The sequence below is a fragment of the Podarcis gaigeae genome (genome assembly GCF_964106915.1).
Source record: "Podarcis gaigeae genome assembly, chromosome: 2".
Classification (NCBI taxonomy): Eukaryota; Metazoa; Chordata; class Lepidosauria; order Squamata; family Lacertidae; genus Podarcis; species Podarcis gaigeae.
The window spans coordinates 48,696,550-48,718,135 of record NC_139679.1 but is presented as its reverse complement, the minus strand read 5'-3'; the positions used below and the strand labels follow the sequence as shown (position 1 = coordinate 48,718,135).

The 21,586-nt window shown below is 39.7% G+C and overlaps 1 protein-coding gene across 13 annotated transcripts in view; it reads right to left on the bottom strand.

Moving 5' to 3' along the window:
• Window positions 1-21,586, bottom strand: part of TENM2 (teneurin transmembrane protein 2) — a 712,099-nt gene that overhangs the window by 616,251 nt on the left and 74,262 nt on the right. For all 13 annotated transcript variants that reach the window (XM_083718520.1, XM_083718523.1, XM_083718504.1 and 10 more), the window contains exon 2: window positions 9,951-10,247. In XM_083718520.1, coding sequence (XP_083574646.1) covers window positions 9,951-10,176 — 226 coding nt within the window. In that variant the 5' untranslated portion in view covers window positions 10,177-10,247. The remainder of the gene's footprint in view (window positions 1-9,950; window positions 10,248-21,586) is intronic.

Genomic DNA, 21,586 nt, shown 5'->3' with positions numbered 1-21,586 from the left:
TGTTTTTGATATACGCACACAGTGGTAGAATCAGTGAACAGAAAAATATGCTTGATCCTCAAGTGTGGAGTGAAATGCACAAGGATTAGGTGGGCTGCCCTGAGCGCCACTCAATTGATCAGATTGGAGGACCCCAGAGGTGACCACTGCCCCTGAACTGCTTGTCCATTGCAGTGAGTCTGTAGGCTGGTGTCTGTGGTTATCACTGTGTGCAGTGGATCACAGGATAGAGTCCCTTTCTGCAGGTTGAATCCATGAAGCACTCTGGGGGGAGGAATAGGTGCCCTGCAGGCATGTCTATCCCCCTGATAAGTCAGCAATTGTGGGGTGGTGGTGAGTTGACTCTTCGTCCAATAACAAAGCCAAGTCTCTGTAAGGCTGATAGAGTTGATTCCAACCGCTGTTGTGCCAGAATGACAGACCGCACTCTCAGGAACAGGTCATCTAGGTATGGATAAATATGGTCACTGTGGAGGCAGAGGTGTGCCACCAAGATCGCCATAATTTTTGTGAATACTCTGGATGCTGATACAAGGCTGGATGGAAGCAAGTTGTACTGGAAATGAAGCTTTCCCAGTGCAAATCTGAGATATTTCCTGTAGGAAGGGTGAAGGGTGAATGAGAAGGTGAAGGTACATATGCATTATACATGCAATGTCCAACATGTGTAGGTGATAATCATACAGTTGGTTTCCCAGCCCCAGGAAATCAACTGCATGGTTTTAGCCTATGTGAATTAACTTATAAGGCGTTGCTGCCAAACAAGCTGGGGGCGGGGGGGGGGAGAGAAAGACCACTCTTCTCCATTTGATGGCCAGATTTGGGGTGTGTCAATATCGTCCAAACCAACAGCAACTTTCACTTGCAGCAATATATATATATATATAGTTTTCTTGACACAGTATATTCAGTTATTTCAACAGAAAGCCACCTACAGGACAGAATGCTTTCTGAGTCCTGTAGCAAGCAAGCACTTTGCCAGGGCTGATAATTGCTTCTGTACCTCTTTTGAGATGCCTGCAGCTGTAGTAGGTAGCAAACAGGAAGAGCTGCTAAATTCATTCCTAAATTCTCCAGGACTAGGGGGCAGCCAATGGACTTGCTAAACTGGCAACCAGCCAATTTAACCTTGCTAAAAGACCCAACAATGGAATTTTAAATTGTGAGCAGCTACTTATTCGGTTGCATTCTTGGCATCATGGAATATTTGAGGGAGATCATTCTACTAGCTAATTGATCAGCGTGTCAACTCTATACTGCAAATCACTTCTATGTAAAATGTATGCTTTCTCCGAGGATTCAATAGCTTTTAAAAAGACGCGAAGTCCCCCTTTACAAGTCACATTTGTGCCTTCTCCAGGGACGAACTAACTGTAAGTGGTGTTTTCTTCCAGGCAACTCTTATGGAAGAATTACATTTTGTTGATTTGTTTCAGTAATTGTATGTACTGTAATTGTATGTAGACTATCACTCTCTGCTCCACAATATATTTACTTACTTTAAATAAACAGCTATCCAACTACAAAATGGAAGTGTAAAATATTAATCAAAAATCAAATTTAAAATAAAAAGTGGGCATTGTTTCCTGCATCTTAGTATAAGCAACTCCCTGTCTTTGTGGGGGCTGTGTTCTGGGTCATTACGCATGTCAGCAGAGCACACATAAGCACACCACACCCCATTCAAACTCTTCAGGGTTTGAAAACGGCATGCACATTCATGGCTGCACACACATCATACCCACACAAAGAGGACCCCACCCCCAATGTTGGGGGCAACTCCATGTGTCTGCGCCCACAGCTGGCCGTTGAAGATCACTGGCAGACCGGAACGTGCATGCATCCACTCTGGTCTGCTAGCTACACTTAAAATCTGTCTGCACATGACACTTTCAGTATAGGCAGCAGAGAGCAAACCCTCCCCCCCTTTCATGCTGCACTGTATTGTAATGTGTTTTAATCATGTTTTGCCGTATTGGGAGCTGGGAAGAAGAAGAGGAGGAGTTTGGACTTGATATCCCGCTCTATCACTACCCTAAGGAGTCTCAAAGCGGCTAACAATCTCCTTTTCCCTTTCTCCCCCACAACAAACACTCTGTGAGGTGAGTGAGGCTGAGAGACTTCAGAGAAGTGTGACTACCCCAAGGTCACCTAGCAGCTGCATGTGGAGGAGCGGGGAAGCGAACCCGGTTCACCAGATTACGAGTCCACTGCTCTTAACCACTACACATCGGGCCCATTGTGTTTTTTCTTTTTTTGCCTCCCCCATAGGAAAATGTCACAACCTTTGGCAGGTAAGGCACTGGGTGGAATCCTAGTCATCAAGGTTTTGAGGTAATTTGGGTTTCATTCTGACCAAAGAACAGGTGTGTACTCAGGATACCCTATTAGAGGGGTCTAGGCGGAATTCTCTGTCCAGAAGCCAAGTGTGTGGCACATGGGCCATAGAGCTTCCAGAGGCAGCCTGGGAATGGCCACCCTGGTAGACTGGCATTTTGGGGAGGCCACAATCCTTGGCACATTGCTGTAAAATGTTTCAGCTCTGTGGCAGGAAGCTGAAATGGATATACACCCAATGCCCGAGCCAAAGTACACCTATATTTGAAATCAATAAAGTTATGGCCATTTTTATCTCAGATTGTTATCTTGTCATGTTTGTTCCTTTACATCTTAGCTATAGCATCTGCACTGGGAGGGGCAGCCTGGGACTGGGACCAGGGCATGCATTTGGATAAAGCTGAATCATTGTGTTCAAGTCCCTCCCCTCCATTCCAGTCTTCTGACATCCTCTCTGACTACTGATCATCAAGAATTGCAGTAAAGCCTCTCCTCTTCCCAGAGGGGAGGGGTTGTGAGCGGGAATCGCTTCCCGTGCTCTCAGGTGCCCGTGGCCGGGCCCCCTGTGTCACTGGAGTCCTGGTCCTGTGTTATGCACCAAAGCCAGCCAATCCGACTGGCTGGGGGGGGGGGGCGTGGATTAGCCATTTTAAAACGGCTGCAGGCCCACAAGCTCTTCACAGTTTGGATAACTGAAGCACCCTGCTGTTGCAGAATCCTTTTTATGGCAACAAAACTCTTATCTGCTTGATTATATTATTGCTCTGGTTGCAGTTAAATATCATCTTAATTATGTGGGCTCATATTTAGGGGCTTGAGCCTTAAGGGCAAAATATTGGGTGAGATCCATTTATTTCCCTTTTCCAGTCCCAGGATTCCACACTAGAAAACTTGTAGGGTTTTTTTGGAAAGTGTGAGATGAAAATTTATCTTGAATTTTGAATTAAGAATCTCTGGAAGAAAGAGCTCTGGGAATGTAGGATAGATGGGGAATTACAGAAAGAACCAATAGTAACCCCCCTCCCCTCCACCTTATGCTAATTAGTGGCAGCAGGAACAAGAAACAATAAATTTAGGGACCCCCCCGACAATTTGGAGGGCTAGAAAATCCCTTATGAAAAGAGAAGGGAATTTTAAACTAAAACTATCTTTTGAAAATGCTAGATGAAGTGATGTTGTGATCGAGCAACACAAATAAAAATTTGCTACCTCCCAGGGCAACACTTTTAAAATTTTAAGTAATAACGTCCCATCAGACTATATCAATAATAATGTTCTATCTGACCGAGTGTGTGTAAAAAAATTGGTCCCATTAACGAGCCCCTTTTCAGCTTTGCATTTATTAAACAGAAATTGTAATCTGTTAATAAAAATGAAAGAAAGGGTGTCAGTTAACAACAACTGAATGTTTCACAAAACGAACTGCAAAACGATTCAGGTAGGTAGCCGTGTTGATCTGACATATTCGAAATATATATATATAAATTTAAAAATGTCCAGTAGCACCTTAGAGACCAACTAATGGTTGCAAAATGGTTATTTTATGCATCCATCCCTATGAGATGCTACCATTTAACACCAGTTTCACGGGCAAATTTTTTTTGAAGCTTTCCACATACTGCGACCCAATTTTTTAAAAGCACCTTTTGGTTTTGAGCAGAGGTCTCTATACGGACTATTACCTGAGGATACATGGAAACTGTTGGAAGCCATAATCCAAGTATTCTCCCCAAAAAAGTACAAGGAAGAAATAAAACAACTAATATTCATGCATGTTGTTTGGTAACAGCATTATACCATAAGGAAATCTGCAATAATTCATAACAGCATCTTGTAATAAAACAGTTTTATGCATCCCTCTCAAACTGTTTAGTGCTCAGATCTCATCAGATGGCTGAGTAAGCATTACTCTTTGGGACAGTAAATCTCAGTTTCCAATATGGTCTGCAATCAGAGATACGTATTTTAGCATTCATTCTAAAACACTTACAGCTAAGTATTTGTAAAGAATGGGAAGCTATATATTTAAATGTCTGAATGCCATTTGCTTTGTCAACTCCACTAATCTAAGTTTGTTCTAGAGATGAGTCAAATGGGTCTTCAGGCAGTCCTGCATCAATATTATGGTATATTCAACCACTTAGGACAAAACAGTTACAGCTGTTTATTTTTTGTTTATTTGAACCTTGCACAAAAGGGGTTTCTGTGGGGTTTTTTAAAAGACAGAATTCATAGCAATCTTGGCAAGCTATGCTAATGTGCAATTTCAGGAAGATATGGAAGAAAGAGTGACACGGGGACAGCAGGAAACACATTTTAACAGGCTCCTTTGAGTCATATAACATTTTCCCCAGGCAAGCAAAGGGAAATCTATGTATGTAATTGCATGTCACAAGCATGTGAGTATCTATTTTTTTCTGCAGCAAAGCAGATTCTAAATAACTACAATTGTTGCCATATATACAAACACACAACTTTTTTGTAAGGGCTGGTATCTCAGGTTAGAGGAAACCAAGTCAGAAAAGTTTTGTCAGCATCCCTAATTACACACACACACACACACACACACACACACACACACACACACACGATGCTATTCTTTTAAGGATTATTCACATGAAAATGTAATTCCTTTGTACTACACAAGTACAACATATGGTACTAGTCAATGTCTACTAGTGTAGGGTTGCCATATCTTGAAGAGCAAAAAAAGAGGATAACCCAAGCTGGGCAAAGAGGCGTGTGGACATGCGGGGCTGCTACGCCTATGTACATCTTTCCCTGGCTTGGACTGGCAGTGACCACAGCATGCAGAACACCCACACACCTCTTTCCCTGGCTCAGGCTGGCAGTGGCGGCAGCGTGCAGAGCAGCCCGCCCCGTCAAAGCCCCCAACCCCCCCAAGCCCCGGATATTTCCTTTAAAATGTAAAAATCTGCCTGGATGGGCATGTTGTCCCCCCCCCCCCCAAAGAAGAGATGTCTGGGTTTCCCCAGACTTATGTCAACCCTGTACTAGTGGCTTGAGCCCATAGATGAGGAGTTGCAAACTTCAGGCTTGAAGGCCACACACAGGCCCTCTGGACTCTCCTCAGGCCACAGACTCTCATTTTTAAACCGTTTTATTTCATGGTGTTCTGATGAGTGCTGGGCAGCTAATTCCTTGCGATTCTTCTGACATAGCCACTATTTAAATTTCCCACAATATCCCAGTGATGCTATTAGTGGGATGATGCCACTTGTGTTTCCCACAGTGCCTCCTTTTGAGTGTTGCTCAAAATTATCTATTTTAAGTTTGATTATTGTGTCCCCCACATTATTTAATTTCTATAGGAAGATGCTGCAACAGAGCAGACAAAGATGTGTGGAAGTCCTTGGTATTTAAGTTCAGTGATGGACTGGATATAGGTTTAAGACCTGAAGCTTAATCTATGCAAGTCAGACATGTCTTTCATTATCTTTAATAGGATATGTGCATGCTTTTTATTGCTACATATCCTTTAAGAATCAGGTTTACTGCTTGGGACTTCTCCTAGACCTGACACTGGTGGGGGTACATGAGGGCTACTATTTAAATCCTCATTTTCAAGTCCCCGATAAAGCTTGTTTGAATTTGTGTTATTACTTTCAATTGGGTGCTTTATTAATGCATGTTCCTCTTTAATTTATGTAGCTATCATTCCATAGTGGAAAATGGAAAGAATGAAAGTTTACTTTATAGTTGTGTCAGAAGGTTAAACTATCGCAAGGGAACACTTTTTTTAAAAAAAAACCAGTAGATATGTCATGACAAACTGAAGTGCATATCAAGATCACTGCCATTTTCTTAACTAATGCCACTGAACTAAATTAGAAAAACAACTGGGGAATTTTATTTTTATTTTAAAAAATATAAAAAATAGAGGGAAGATCCACACAGCAATACTATACAGATACTGTGCTATGCTTCACTGAAATTAGACCTCCTTTTAAAAGAATGTAAAATAAATATGTGCACTGTACACTTATCAACACATATGACAAATTAGAAAAGACTTTATCAAATCATTAAATAATTCCTTGTTGGCTGCACATATTAAATTTTTAAAGCATATACTATTTGTCCTCATAATTCCTGGAGGAGATGGATTACTAGATTGGCTTTGGTTACAACGTGAAAAAAGAGAGTGCTCAGTAATAACTTACTTATGTGACAGCTAAGAGATGGGGCTTTTGATCATGTAACATTCTAACTGTAGTTTGCAATAATTGTGTGTCGGTCTTCACACCTTTTCCAAGTTGTTCAAGATCTTCAAGAGAAAAAATTATGATGACAACACTGATAATTAGTCATATCCTATGTCTACCTAGAGTCATACAGAATATTATACAGACTCCCTGCTTTTACCTTGCAAAGTACAAAAACACTGCAGCGACTCTCTGCTTTAAATTAATGCAATTATGATAAATCTCAAGTAAAGCACCCAGGTATAAATCCTCCCAATACTATTATAAAATTATGGCCCTTTAAAAAAAAAGGCCTCTATCTTGTTTGTTTTGGACCAGACCATGTTGGGTCCTCAGAAAAAGCACAATTTTTAATTTATTGTGGCATAAAATTTTTCTGCAGCTCTGCAGTGTGTACCTAATACAGTGGTACCTCGGGTTACATGCGCTTCAGGTTACATACGCTTCAGGTTACAGACTCCGCAGAAAGAGTGCTTCAGGTTAAGAACTTTGCTTCAGGATAAGAACAGAAATCGTGCTCCGGCGGCGCGGCAGCAGCACGAGGCACCATTAGCTAAAGTGGTTCAGGTTAAGAACAGTTTCAGGTTAAGAACGGACCTTCGGAACGAATTAAGTACTTAACCCGAGGTACCACTGTACATATTATTCCATCAACAAGGTATTAACTTGTTCAATGGCATCCACACAAGGCAATGAAGTCCATCTAGTGTTACCTTGCTCAATGGCACCCACAGGAGCGGGGCCAGATCTACCATGTAACTAATTAAAAAGGTCTAATTCTCATGACTTCTATAGATATCTGTCCATTGCAACTAATGCCCATTCTATTCCTGTGACCTCTGAGCCACAACAAGGCACTAGTTGCTAACAAGACGTTATTCCAAGATAGATTTATGCTGTTATGAATTGGGGAAGAAAGATAGTCAACAAAAACCTTACTTTTACTTCCCTTGTGATATTATTATAGTCTACGGGCAGCCTCATTGCAAGCTCTTGGTCTGTGTGGATAAAGGGGGACTGCATGAACAACCAATATTGGGTGGACCAGCAAATCAGACAAATGCACCCATTTAATAGAATGAGCCTCATGTCTAGAGAGTGGCCTGATAAATCCATTTCAGTGTTTCCAGTAAATAAATCTTGTGACCTCATTTAAACTCCAAGTTATTCTGTTGAAATCTAATTCTGCATCCTGAGGCAAATCGGTGCAGTTGGCACAAATCAGCAGTTGCCAGCTTGACATATGTGATTCTGCAGTACTCCAGTGTACTTAGAATTCGGAATACTTTGCTAGCAATAAAATGCACTTTTTAAAAGGAAAAAAAATGTTCACAAGATGTACTGTAACTTTCCTGAAAACTGTGTTTCCTTTCCATCAAATTATACATAGGACAGACCTATATTTATGTACCACTAGTAACCACCTGTATACTTGATCCACCAACAAACAAGAGAACAATAGAGTAACAGGTTGTTTTTTTCTGGCAGTGCATACAGTTACCCTTAAAATACACTCATACAAGGCTAATTTACTACACATATTGTTTACTTCAAAGTGGGAATAAACAGTCAAGGAAATGTAAATTAGTAGTTACAGAAATAGTAAGTAGGCCAAAATATGGAAAGAAAAATAATACCAGGGGAAAATAATTGTATTTGGGAAACTAATGTACACAACAACTAGCAAAGATGGTAACCATTTTATACCAAAAGAAAGCTGAAGCAATTTCATGAAAGAAGAAGAAAGTTGGGAAGAGGTTTTAAAATCAGTGATCTAGAAACAAATAACCCTATTGCAGTTTTGAAGCTATGCAAACACAGGATAATTTATACACTTCATGAGCAACAGTTCTTCAGCTGAAGCATAGTTACAACTTAAACATCACAAGGACCATTGACTAGAAGTGTGTATGCTGTTGTGCCTGAATGTGAGGAATCCAGATTCAGATGCTGATTCAGCAGTAAAGCTCACTGGGGTCCTTAGATAAGTCTCTATTCTGCCGTTTAAGCTGCCTAGCTCACTGGAAGAATGGCAGGGAATATATCTACTGCACAGAGATATTGTGATTTAACGTTCATAGTGCCAAAGAAATTTTAACAATTTTGAAAGAAACAACAAATACCTCACAGGGAATTCTATCACTAAGAGCTATTAGCTCCAATCCAAACCAAGCACATGCATACAGTAATTTAAAACATGTTTAGCGGGATTCAGGTGCTTTTAGCTTTGTACAGTAGGATAAAATTAAAAGCTATGTTGAACAAATACTCTTCCATGAGACGGAGCCATATATGCTTGTGGATCAATTTTGCTGGGAAGACAATCTTTTGAGAAAAGTATTGCCTAGGATTCATTCTGAGCTACGAAAAGCAACAGAAATAACTTCATTGACATCAATCTTACAAAGGGATTATAGGACTTAATATCATTCTATATGACAACTGGACATTTGAAAAGTGTGCTGGTTTTCCCCACCCACCATTTATGCCTGCCTTAGGAATGCAACTATCTCTTAATAGCCAGACTATCTGGAACTTTTCATATCACAAGTCTGGGCTATGTTTTTCTGTATTTGAATTATTCACACACTGAAAAGGGTAAGACACAGAAGCATAATAAATTGTCACTTAAAGTAACATTGAAAGAAACGTACGCAAAGTAAAAACAACATGTAAAGATACTTCTCTCAATCGTTTTTGTTATAATGGAAAAAAGTTATCAAAGGAAGTTTACACATTCATGTGAAGAATTTATGTCAATCTAAAATTTAACATGGGCTTTTGATTCTGTGTGAGGCACTAACAAACTACTAATGAACTTGAAAATAATTAGATGGGTCTTCTCCCTCCATTTTTAAATTAAATTAAATGTAAGGCTTATGCAGTGACAAAATTATGTCAGGGAAAAGTGTACATTCTCCACATTTCAATTCACTTCAGTAAGAAATACGGAATAAATTACAAAGTACCTCATAGATAATGATTACCAAATGTTAATCACAATGTTTTACTCATCTTATCAGTAATGCTAGTCCCACAAAAAAATAAGTAGTGAAAATGTCTCTGTTATACCTGTAATGAACCTTAGTGACATAACACAAGGGTATAATATGTGGGCCTCTCCAGAAATATGACAACATGACAGCTGGTTAATACTAATAATTATTAATACCTCTATGTTAAAAGGAGGAATCTAGAAAGGCTTCCTGAATATGACAAAGCTAACATATTCACCACTTCACAATGAAAACTGAATTTTGTACTTGCATGTCAAATCACAGCTGAACACATCTTCCAATACAAATGCAGAGTAACTGCATGGACACTTAAATATAGTGCTGTAATGGTATCATTGAAGTTAAAAAAAAAAAGTGTCTTAGAACATACCTTGTCTTGGAAACTCATCAGACTCTCTGTGAACTAGGTCAGTAACTCGATTTCCATAGTGCATTCTGGTGTCATGATCATAAGCCTTCAGTGTCTCACTTGAACTATAGGACTTCTGAGTAGGCACTCTACAGTCCTCACTGTCCAGTGATGAACTTGTGTAGCGACATTCCTTTCCACACCTGCCTCTTGTCAAAGAGCGGTGCCTTCGATCTTTTATATCCATAATTCTGGGAGAAAAGGAAACTTTTTCCCACTGATGTAAAACTTTAAGGCAGAGACTGGTTACTTTTCCACCTACAAGAAATAAAAATAATGCTTAAGTATAAAGTGATGACTTAAATATACATTTGTTTGTGTGTGCGCGCATCTGTGTGTATGTGTAAAGTCACATTTTCTCACTTTCTTAGAAAACTAAAGTGAAAAAGACACAACAGCCAACAAAGCATTTTAATTGCTTAAAAAAACCTATATGGGTAATTGATCCTAATGGAAACAAATGAAAGAAATTTGATTTAACTGCATGAGTTATATTTTATTAAAACTATGTTTTTATTGAAGAGTTTAAAAATTGATGATAAAACAAACTGCTGTAATCTTTTCATTTATGCATGCACACTGATAACAACATGACAGTCCTTTTGACACTCTGATATTAGCTCATGCTCTGCAACAACACACAGAAAAACAGATTGGAAACAGCTTTAATTACTTCCTTTTATAGCTGCAGGAGGGTCTGAAATGTAGAGCATCATATGAAGTGTGCAGATTAGAATGAAGCACACAGTGAAGTTTAAAGAACGAACCATTAAGATTCACATGCTATACAAGCAAGTTTCAGAAAAACCACAAACGCTTCCTTAGTATTCCTTCATAATTTCCCTTTTTCATCATACTTTTTTTTCTTCAATTGACTTTCTCACCCACCATAAAGCTCCACCGGTGTTCAGCAGTTTAGGATTGCTCCCTTAGTCTAATGATCACAACCTAAGCATTTTTTAACTCTCTTACTACATCAGGGGTTAATAACCTTTTCGACCAGCAGGCACATTACAAATTGTTAGAAAGTGCTGTAGGTGTCAGTTACAAAATGGCTCTCATGGGAGCAGGCCATAACACAAAATGTGTACCATGGAGGGACAGGCATAATTTATCATAGCTGCTGTGGATGGCATGGCATCACACGAAAACAGAGGGCCATCTTTGCTGCTCCCTACTCCCTCTAATCACATGCTTGTTGTGGGAAGTCACCTATGTGTCCTGATTGTGCAGATCATGCACACAATGATGCTGTTGGTAAACAGGGAATGTTTCCATGTACCAGGAAAAATATACAATGTGGCCACACCACATTTTCTCTCCCTTTCTCTCTCTCTCTCTCTCTCTCTCTCTCTCTCTCTCTCTCTCTCTCTCACACACACACACACACACACACAGCACATGCACACATATAGACCACAGACACACACGCTTCTCTCACACACAGTCACATACTTCGCATATGCATCCCTCAGTCTCTCACACGGACTGTATACACAGCACATACACCCCTCCCTTTCTTACAGATCACATGTACATGTATGCTTCCTCCGCCCTCCAACTCTCACACACCAAGAGATATCTCACTCTCTTTCTCTCTGCCCAAGTGGATATCTCTCAATAATACACACATAGCAAGAACATACTTGAGCACAGACATTCAGAAAGCTCCTCCATGGGTGAAGGAAGTGCCTGCCATTGGAAATAAATAAAAAGGAGAGCCATGAAATGTGTGCCCATGGGCACTGGGTTGGCAATCTCTGTACTACATCATCCCAAATCTCTTGTATTAATACTCATGCAACCTCTGAATCTTTATGGGCCTGACAGACATAACTTGTTTTAAAATTTATATTCTGCCCATATGGCTGGGTTTCCCCAGCCACTCTGGGTGGCTTACAGCATATATAAAACCACAACAAATCAAACATTAAAAAAACAAAATATCCTATACAAGCAACAAACAAACCAAGAAATCAATAGAAATCAACAACAACAACAATAACAACAACAACACTAAACCGTTTACAGTTATACCCAAATTAAAATAACTACCAACTCCAACTAAACATTTGACCAACACCAACTCAGAGGAACCAAAATTAGAAACATTTTAAAATATTTTAGCCAGTTGTCACAAACCAAGAGTTGTTCCAGCAATGTCTCATTGGCCTCCCAGGAGCCTCTTTTAGCTGTTCAGGGTGAGTCTGGGCCCCGACCCCTAGACCAGGTAGAAATGTGTTTTGCTGCATTCATGGCAGCAGCAGCAGCCATGGATTTACATAACTAATATACGGAAGATAAGCCAACAGATGGCTTCTAGCTTAGCTATAGAAAAAGTGTGGCCAAGACCCTGAAACCAGTATTCCTCTGATTGCCAGGATTAAGAGCAGGATACATGAACCATGAAGCATTTGATGTTCTTTTCCCCCCTTCAGAGTATCACTCTGAAAAGAAGCAATTTTAGGTAACCAGAAGAACCAGATGTTTGAAGATACCCACTTGTATATTACAATCTGTGAATTCTTAAAATCATAACAAGCTTATTTTTTAAAAAATGTGAGAATCCATGAGACAAGGTAAAAAAGCAGAACAATAGAAAACCAAATACCTATCGTTTTCTGGAAAAAAACACACCCAAAACCAATATAAGATACTTACTTAAAAGCCTGCAGTGTTACAATTGTAAAAACCATCAGCCTGCATATATTAGGCAAATTTATATACATGTGCATAACTTTAAGCACACGGGCAGCATACTTTTAGTATTCAGTATGTGTTTCCAATATTGGAAGTTTTGCTTCAGGCTTGGAAGTCTAAATATCACAGAAATGTATATGTATGGGGGAAGTTTTTTGCTTAGAGGGCATGGGGAGTACCTAGGTCACCACCCTCAGATGATGATGATGATTAATTAAATTTGTGTACCCCCCTTCATCTAAAGATCACAAGGCAGTTCACAACTTAAATATATAAAAATGAAAAAACAAACACACTTAAAACATCATAGAATGTTAATCAGCTAAAGGCCTTGGATCACTTGTAGATAGAACTGATAAATACTATATGACATCATATTCATAGGTATCAACTAGTCCAGCCCAAGGTTTTTTGTTGCATAGATGATTTAAAGTTTTGCCACCACACTTCTTTGGTGAGCAACATAACAATAGAACATTAAACTCATCCAGCATCTTCTATAATATTTTTAGAAAGTAGCCTTGACATGTCCACCCGCTTTTGTGTCGAAAAAACCTCTTGGTTGACATTCTGTCAGAAAGAGAGAGGAGGAATGGAAGGAGATTACTGAATCTGTTGGTGGAGAGGGTCTGGGTTGTCCCCTAGGAGACCACATTCTCCACATGCTGCAGGGAGAGTTGAACAAACCAGCTGTCACCCTGCCACTGGAGATGAAGGCTGCCCTGGCAACTGGGAAAATGCAAGACCCTGAGTCAGATAGTAAGTTGGCCAGGCAAACTTAGGCCCCATCTCCAAGGGTGCATCATCAAATGCAGCTGTACAAGCCAACACAGCCTACTTGGGGTGTTCGCTTGCTTGCCCACTCCCCTTGCTTGGGAAGAGAACCAAGAGAATGACTGTGCCTACCACACCCTTGAAAAGGGTGTAAGATTGCGACAATGCCTTAGATTGTGCCTAGCCATGTATCTTAGAGCCCTGCTTCTGAGCTACTAATTTTGCAACCTGTATCCTAATTTATGTTTAAACCATGTGCTAACCTTTAGAATCAAGTCCTCAGGAATATTTGAGCCGAGAGTCCAAGTTCTGTGTCTGAAAGCAGAGTTCCTGACCAGGCACTTGCTCTGCATTTCACCCTCAGTGCAGCCTGGGAATGCATGATTCACCTTTTCTGGCATTTTGGCAGTCTTCAAGAGTATTCCTGGATATGGCCACTTACTCCAAAACAGCTTGACTTTCTCTTGGCTCTTCCACCTGGATACCAATCTCCACATGTTATTATCCAGTAAAAACCTTACTGGGGACATGAATCTCTCTATTTGAATTTACTCAACCAATAAAGACTGCTTCTCCCTTCCTATGTTCTGCTCAGTAAACTTCCTCCATCTTTCTCTTTTCCCTCCTCATTCTGCCTTCTCTCGTTTCCATTTAGGCACTACAGTGGTACCTCAGGTTAAGTACTTAATTCGTTCCGGAGGTCCGTTCTTAACCTGAAACTGTTCTTAACCTGAAGCACTACTTTAGCCAATGGGGCCTCCTGCTGCCACTGTGCCGCTGGAGCACGATTTCTGTTCTCATCCTGAAGCAAAGTTCTTAACCCGAGGTACTATTTCTGGGTTAGCAGAGTCTGTAACCTGAAGCGTATGTAACCTGAAGCGTATGTAACCCGAGGTACCACTGTACAGCACAGCCTATACTAGTGAATACACAGAGACAATAAAAGTATTCCTGTTTCACATTCATGTCCATGTCAAGTAGTTTGAAATGAGTTACAAAGCAAAAATGGATACATAGAATAGCTAGTTAAGACTGAGAATGAATTACAGCATAAATGAAATAAAACAAATGGCGAAAGAGTAGTATAAATTACTTCAGGTGACTTGGAATCAGTAGTTAAACTGCAGGTTTAACATGAGTTCTGAATGGTAGTTGCTTTTCTCTGTGCATTTGTTAGCTACAAGGTTCCTCTGGCTTTTTGATTTTTATCATGCTACACAGAAAATATGTCCTGTGCACTAGAATCACATTTATTACAATTTTTTTAGTGGTTACGTAAAAAAAGAAATCAGTCATTATGATCAAAGTTCTTAGTCTTTGTTAAATTATAAATACTTTCCTCTTGCATAAAAAGAACAATTATCTACTGCTACAGTGTTGTTAAGGTAGATAAAATAATTTATCATTGCATAATTAACACAATATTGTTAAGCATGCTTTAACAATTTTGTATAATGGATTCATATCACTAGAGAATACTTTTGATTAAGCAACAACTTTAGAAACAATTTTTGACCATGACTGTCTAAATTGATTGTCTAAATTGACTTCTAAAAATCAGATATGTATAAATGACTTTTTTATATAAAAACAAACAAACCCAAACCCCCCCCCACACAAAATCTTTTCAGTTGCAGGTACATAGATCTAATCTACATTTTTTGACTCAAGTTCTCAGACTCTCATCCTCTGACATCCAGTACGTAGCTGTTGGAAGCGCATATATTCCCCAGTATGTTATACTGCTTTGAGTGAAGACAGCACAGCACAGGACATTCCCTCTACAGTATATATCAATGTTTTTAATATTTTGTTTCACACATAATGGTAGCATTGTTAAATCACCCTGTTAGCAGGTAGAGCTGCCATCAGGATCACGAGTGATTGACAATTGTGTGGAGGATTATTTAGATGAACATATAATTTCATATGGGCGCTGCTGCAATTTCCACAATGGAAGATGCCGCTCAAAGATGCTGCCACCATTAAGCAAGCCATGACAATCTTGGATAAAAAGGCAACACCATTTCTGCTATTGCCATATCTGATGGACATAAAGAAAATGACATTTCAGCTATAAAGGATAGGAGAGAAGGGAGAAGGACAGTGAGATCAGAAGAAGGCAGCATTAATGAGAAAGGAAAAGGGGAAAGGCCAATTCAGGAGATACAAACTGTTAGTAATTTCATTCTCTCATTGCTGTTGGAACTCTTGATTCACTGTTTACATTCCATTGTGATAGGAGTGTGGGAACGGAACTCAGACACTGTACTTCCGTTCTGTGTGCTTTTGTATTTTTTCTTTGTTCTCTGCTTTCGGACAGAGAGGACATGTGTGAAGCTGTTGCTCACACTAGCTATGTTTGTTGTTTTGATTTGCTGTAAATAAAGACGCTTTCGCGATGCCAAATGCCTCCACAGCCTCGCTTCTTGCTGGTACTCTGCTACTGCAATAGCGTGCCCACAGCTCCACTGGATGTGGGTCGCTGGACACTTGCGTAGGCGAAAGGGTACACATGGCAGATTCGTGTATGCAGCAGCATGCTCATTTCTAGTTATGCTATAGAGCAGATATTGGACTACAGTGCCCATCATCCTATGCTGTCTTGGATTGAGAGAAATGTAGTTCAGCAACATATATAGAGGATACCATCCCTGGTATAGAATGTCCCACTGGGTGTTGGGGAGACATGCTTCTTAGCTTTAAAAATCAGATTGTCCTTTAAGGAGTAGGAACTGCTGCACCAAAAATTAAAGCAACAACAGCAGCAGCAGCAGCAGCAGCAGCAGCAGCAGCAGCAGCAAAGGTCTGGCTGTGCTGTGCACAAAATAGATTGTATGCACATATTTAATTTTCATACTACATTACATCCAAAGTAACTCCAGTTACTTTCAGATATTCATGTTGAGAACAACTTTGATAATATGCTTCAAAAACAACATATTTGTGTGGAACTCTCTTTCTCTCTCCCCAAAATATGTATACATGACATGATGGCATCACATTGTGAATTTCTCCACCCACACTTACATTATTGACTGATGCTGGTATGAGTAAAAAATCTTATGACACTATGATGTCATGCCATATGATGGCTGCTAGTACACATTATGAGGGAGAGGGGGGGTCTCAATATGGGGACGTTTCTTTTGGCAGAATTCCTGTGTCCTGTGACAGCTTAAAAATAATAATAATAGAACTGAGCTGGACAGCTTCCCAGACGGCATCTCCATACATACAATTTGCAGCCAGATCCAACACATTTGTATCCATTGGGTTCAATGACACTAATTCTCATGTTTGTGTGCGTATAATGGAAGCTTTAATTGTTCTGAGGCTGTAGCAAAGACAGACAAGTCCAGCCCTAGTCTTTGAGTCAAACTACATTTTATATTCAAGGTGTTGTTTGCCCTTCTGTCTATTTTTTAAATGGGTGATCTGAATTAGGACCACAGTGGGGGTGGAGAGTGATAGAAATCCTTTCCTTCTTGCGGTGGTCTTAACAACCACCCCCACTCCAAAAGCTGCCCCCCATGAGAAAAGCTGCTCTTGGCACTGATAGCCTTCTTTTCAGGGCAACTCCCAGCTTCAGGGAGCAATTTTTGTGATTTATATGTATGAGGGGAAAGAGTTTTAACATACATACACACTGACTTGGTCTTGATCAGGATTGCCCTATCTATATTTTAAACAAAGATGCAAGTACAAACCATGTATATGCATTATGTTTGGCCAATTCTCTTTGTTTTCCTTTTACTTGCTAAATCATATACTGTAAGCAAGTTCCCCTATCTTGGCAGCAGAAGCTCAAAGCTTTTCCTCCAAACATCTGAAAAAAATAGGGAAAGAAAGAAATTGGGAGGGGTATCTCTCCAGCAGTATGAATTCTGTGCTATTGAAATGGACACATGATGGAAGTTTTTTTAGGCTGGGGAATCTTAGACCAGGGGAGCTAAATTAGTTGTGTGAATTGCATACGTTGATTGAAACTTGACAGCAAAAGTGTCAACTGGAGTCTTCTTGTAGTCTTTTAATTGATTCATTTATCACAATACCTTTTCTGTTTATTTTCTCTGTGATACACCATGGAGCATATAATTTGGGAAAGGGGAATTGTTGGAGATAATTTACACATTTCCAGAACTTTCTCCAAAAATAATTTCAAAGATTAGTTTAAAAGCCCTAGATTTCAGTAGAAGAAAGACTGAAGTTTTTTCTTATACAAGTAAATGGAGCTTTGTTCCGCCTACCTTTGAGCATAAAAGTTTCCTTTAGTGTACATAAACCATTAACTTAGTTACCATGAATTCCCAGTGCTTTATGCACACAAAACTTTGTCAGAAATAACGCAACTTCCTACTGTGAACCTTTGTCCTAACATTTCAAAGCGGGCAGTAAAAACTCTAAAAAAGCAAAAGGTAAAAACACACACAAAGAAATGGACAACTGAAACCTTTAATGAATAAGGAATTGAATTCCAAAAGGGGAAAATTCCATAGCTTTATTTACTATTTTATATCCTGCTACCAAATTCTTTTATGAACTTCAGCTAATCATCAGTATATTACATTTAATACAATCATTTTATCAAATTAGTAAATGGTAAAATTGAAACTATTATGAATTCAGTAAAAAAAAATCCTATTACTGAACCCCCCTAGTCCACCCACAGAATGCAGAAATACATTGCCTTATTTACAGCCTACCTTATTTACAGCCTACCATCCCAATAAAGATACCTATGCATAAAATACTACTTAAAGCCTAGTGCTCCAATCCAGAGATCAGTGCATGCTTAGGCCTAGGCTCGATGTTGGGAACTCAGGAACCACTCACCCTCCATCTTCAGATTCAGTTCATCAGCCCACTACTGCATCCAGGCACATAGCCACTCATGATTGTGAAGTTACAGAAAAATAAAAGCTTAGTATCAGCATATGATTACACCTCACTCCAAATCTCCTAATGACAGCTCCAAATGGGGTTATACAGATATCAAATAGCATAGGAAACAATATAGTGCCCTGTGGCCCTCAGAGCTCAAGATCCAAAGGACCAAGAAACACTTATCCAATGTTTTTTTATCCCTGTTCCTGGAAGCAGTAGTTTAATCACTGAAGAAGTGTCTCCAAATATCTATCTCCTAGAAGGATACTATGTTGATGGTATCCAAAGCAGATGATAGAATGTACAGAAGCAGCAGGGTCAAACTCCCACTTGTCTATCTCCAAATGAAGGTCATCAATCAGGGCAACCAAATCACTCCCAAAAGCAGCTCTGAACACAAAAATGGTTTGGAAATGGTTTAGAGCAAGACCTCTCCTCAGGTGGCGGTTAGGCACTGGAATATGTGTGGTGTGTTGGAGGGCAGCTTGTGGCCATCACCTCCCCCTCCTTTTGGGTATTCCATTAAAGGAATCCGGCGGTCGTGGATCCTGTCTGATGCCCTGCTGGTGGCACAACCCCCGATGACATCAGGGGAAGCTTCCAGTTGTATTTGCATCAACAAGCTCCTCCCACTGGTTGTTAACCCTCAAAAATGACTTCCTACTGGACGGGGTTGAGTCAAGTATAGTTTGTTTGATCCAATGCCTAAGCCAATACCACTCACATGCTGTAACCAATAAAGTTGTGGCCTTATTTAACCCACTGATCTAAAATGCATGTGTCCTCATGTCTTATTTTATCTCTAAGCGGGTGGCGGGTCCTCGACTCACAGTTACCACAATTTTGTGGGGGGCGGGGGCAGAGAGTAGTGATGAGATGCATGATTTTGTAGTTCAGAGGCAATATACTTTCATTGTATTTCTATGAAAATTCTCATCAAGATGGAATGTTTGCCTTACTGAACAATTCTTTCATTTCTTGCCAATTTCCATCTATAATAATCTGTTCTTGTTCCCCTTTATGTTTAATATATTCTATGTTATCTTACAGCATATTTCACCAGTCAAGTATAGTTAGCCAATTTTTTTGTTAAGATGCTGTATGTGTTGGTAAAGAACATTTATCTTAGCTCTATAGATGATCTCTTAAATTAATTCATTGAAATTGCATTCAAATATTTAATATAATATTCTGACCTTTTAATTGCATTAAAAATGTTAATTAACCTATGGTTCCATGCTTAAGAATTTCTCCTTAGTAATTGTTTCTCACTCTAGTTTCAATGAATACTTTAATTGCTGGTGAATATATGAATAGTCAAGGGTCCAGCTTTATCAGGGTAACTATATATACAGTGTTTATGTATATTTTAAATATTTTACTTTAAACTGCTCTGATAAAAAAATGCCATTGAATTTGAACAAACAAGATAACTACAAAATAAATGTTGCTCTAGTATTAAAAACTTACACTGCCAATTTCACTTATCAACAAAAATATGTATACAGTGATACCTAACTAAGTCATATTCAGAGAAGACATATTGAAGTCAATTGTCAAAATCATTTCATTTGGTCTGTTCTGAGTATGACTAACATTGGATATTACTCATAGTATTTTTACATATTTTTTTTAAAAAAGGAATTCTATGTATAAGGGAAGGTTTATTAAAATAGAAACTATCCTTCAACATGGCCCAGATACATTCAGCAAAATCAATATCTGTTTCAATATCCCTACAAAACCCACACGGATAAACACTAAACCAGGAAGAAAGGCCTAAACAGAGGTATGGTGTAATATATGTTGATAAAGGTCAGGGCAACAATCAATCAATCAATCAATCAATCAATCAATCAATCAAGGTATCTGAATATGCAAAAATTAGAAGAACAATATTATTTTAAAGGTAAAGGTACCCCTGACTGTTAGGTCCAGTTGCGGACGACTCTGGGGTTGCGTGCTCATCTTGCTCTATAGGCCGAGGGAGCCGGTGTTCGTCCGCAGACAGCTTCCGGGTCATGTGGCCAGCATGACTAAGCCACTTCTGGCGAACCAGAGCAGCACACCGAAATGCCATTTACTTTCCCGCCAGAGCGGTACCTATTTATCTACTTGCACTTAACGTGCTTTCGAACTGCTAGGTGGGCAGGAGCTGGGACCGAACAATGGGAGCTCACCCCGTTGTGGGGATTCGAACTGCCGACCTTCCGATCGGCAAGCCCTAGGCTCTGTGGTTAAGACCACAGCGCCACCCGTGCCCCATATTCTTTTAGAAGCACTCTAATCAATCATCTAGAGAATGTTACAAGGAGGACCTACAACAAAATGCTCAGTGCTTCTGTTCATGGTTCTAGCCAGTAAACCATGGTGTCTTCAAAGATACTCCATTCCATTTACTTTATTTACTTATTTAAATTTATATACCACTTGATGGGGGGGAGATACCACCCCAAATACTCAAAGTGGTTTATTGGCTCTCGTACACAAGCTTAACATGACTCAACACTGCAATGCAGCAGCAGAAAAAGCTAATGGTATTCTAGGCTGCATCAACAGATGCAAGATCAATAGAAGTACGGTAACAATACCACTCTATTCTGCTGGGGTCACATCTGGAGTACTATGTCCACTTCTGGGTGCCACAGTTTAAGAAGGATATTGACAAGCTGTAACGTGTGCAAGAAGGATGAACAAGATGGTGATCAAGATGATAAAGGGTCTGGAAACCAAGCCTGATAAAGAACGATTGAAAGAGGTGGGGATATTTGGCCTGGATAAGAGGAGACTGAGCTAAGATAGCCATCTTCAAATATCTGAAGAGCTGTTACATGGAAGATGGAGCAAGCTTGTTTCCTCTGGCTCCAGAGAGTAGGATCTGAACCAAGGGCTTCAAGTTACAAGAAATGAGATTCCGACTAAACATCAGGAAGAACTTTCTGATGGTAAGAGCTGCTCGACACTGGGATGGACCTCAGAGGGTGGTGGCAGTATCTGCAAATCCTGGAGAGTTGTATACAGCTATTAACCAAATGAAAAACAGAAAAGTCAGAGGACCTGAGTCTTCAAAGTGGGGCAGAATTGAACTTACACAACTTCACAAGCTCATCAAAAAAAATATGGGAGAGAAGAGATCCCAGCAGACTTTAGGGATGCCAAAATTATCAACCTTTTTTTAAAAAAGGTGATACAATAGAAACTATCGAGGGATCTCTTTATTAGGTGTGGTTGGCAAA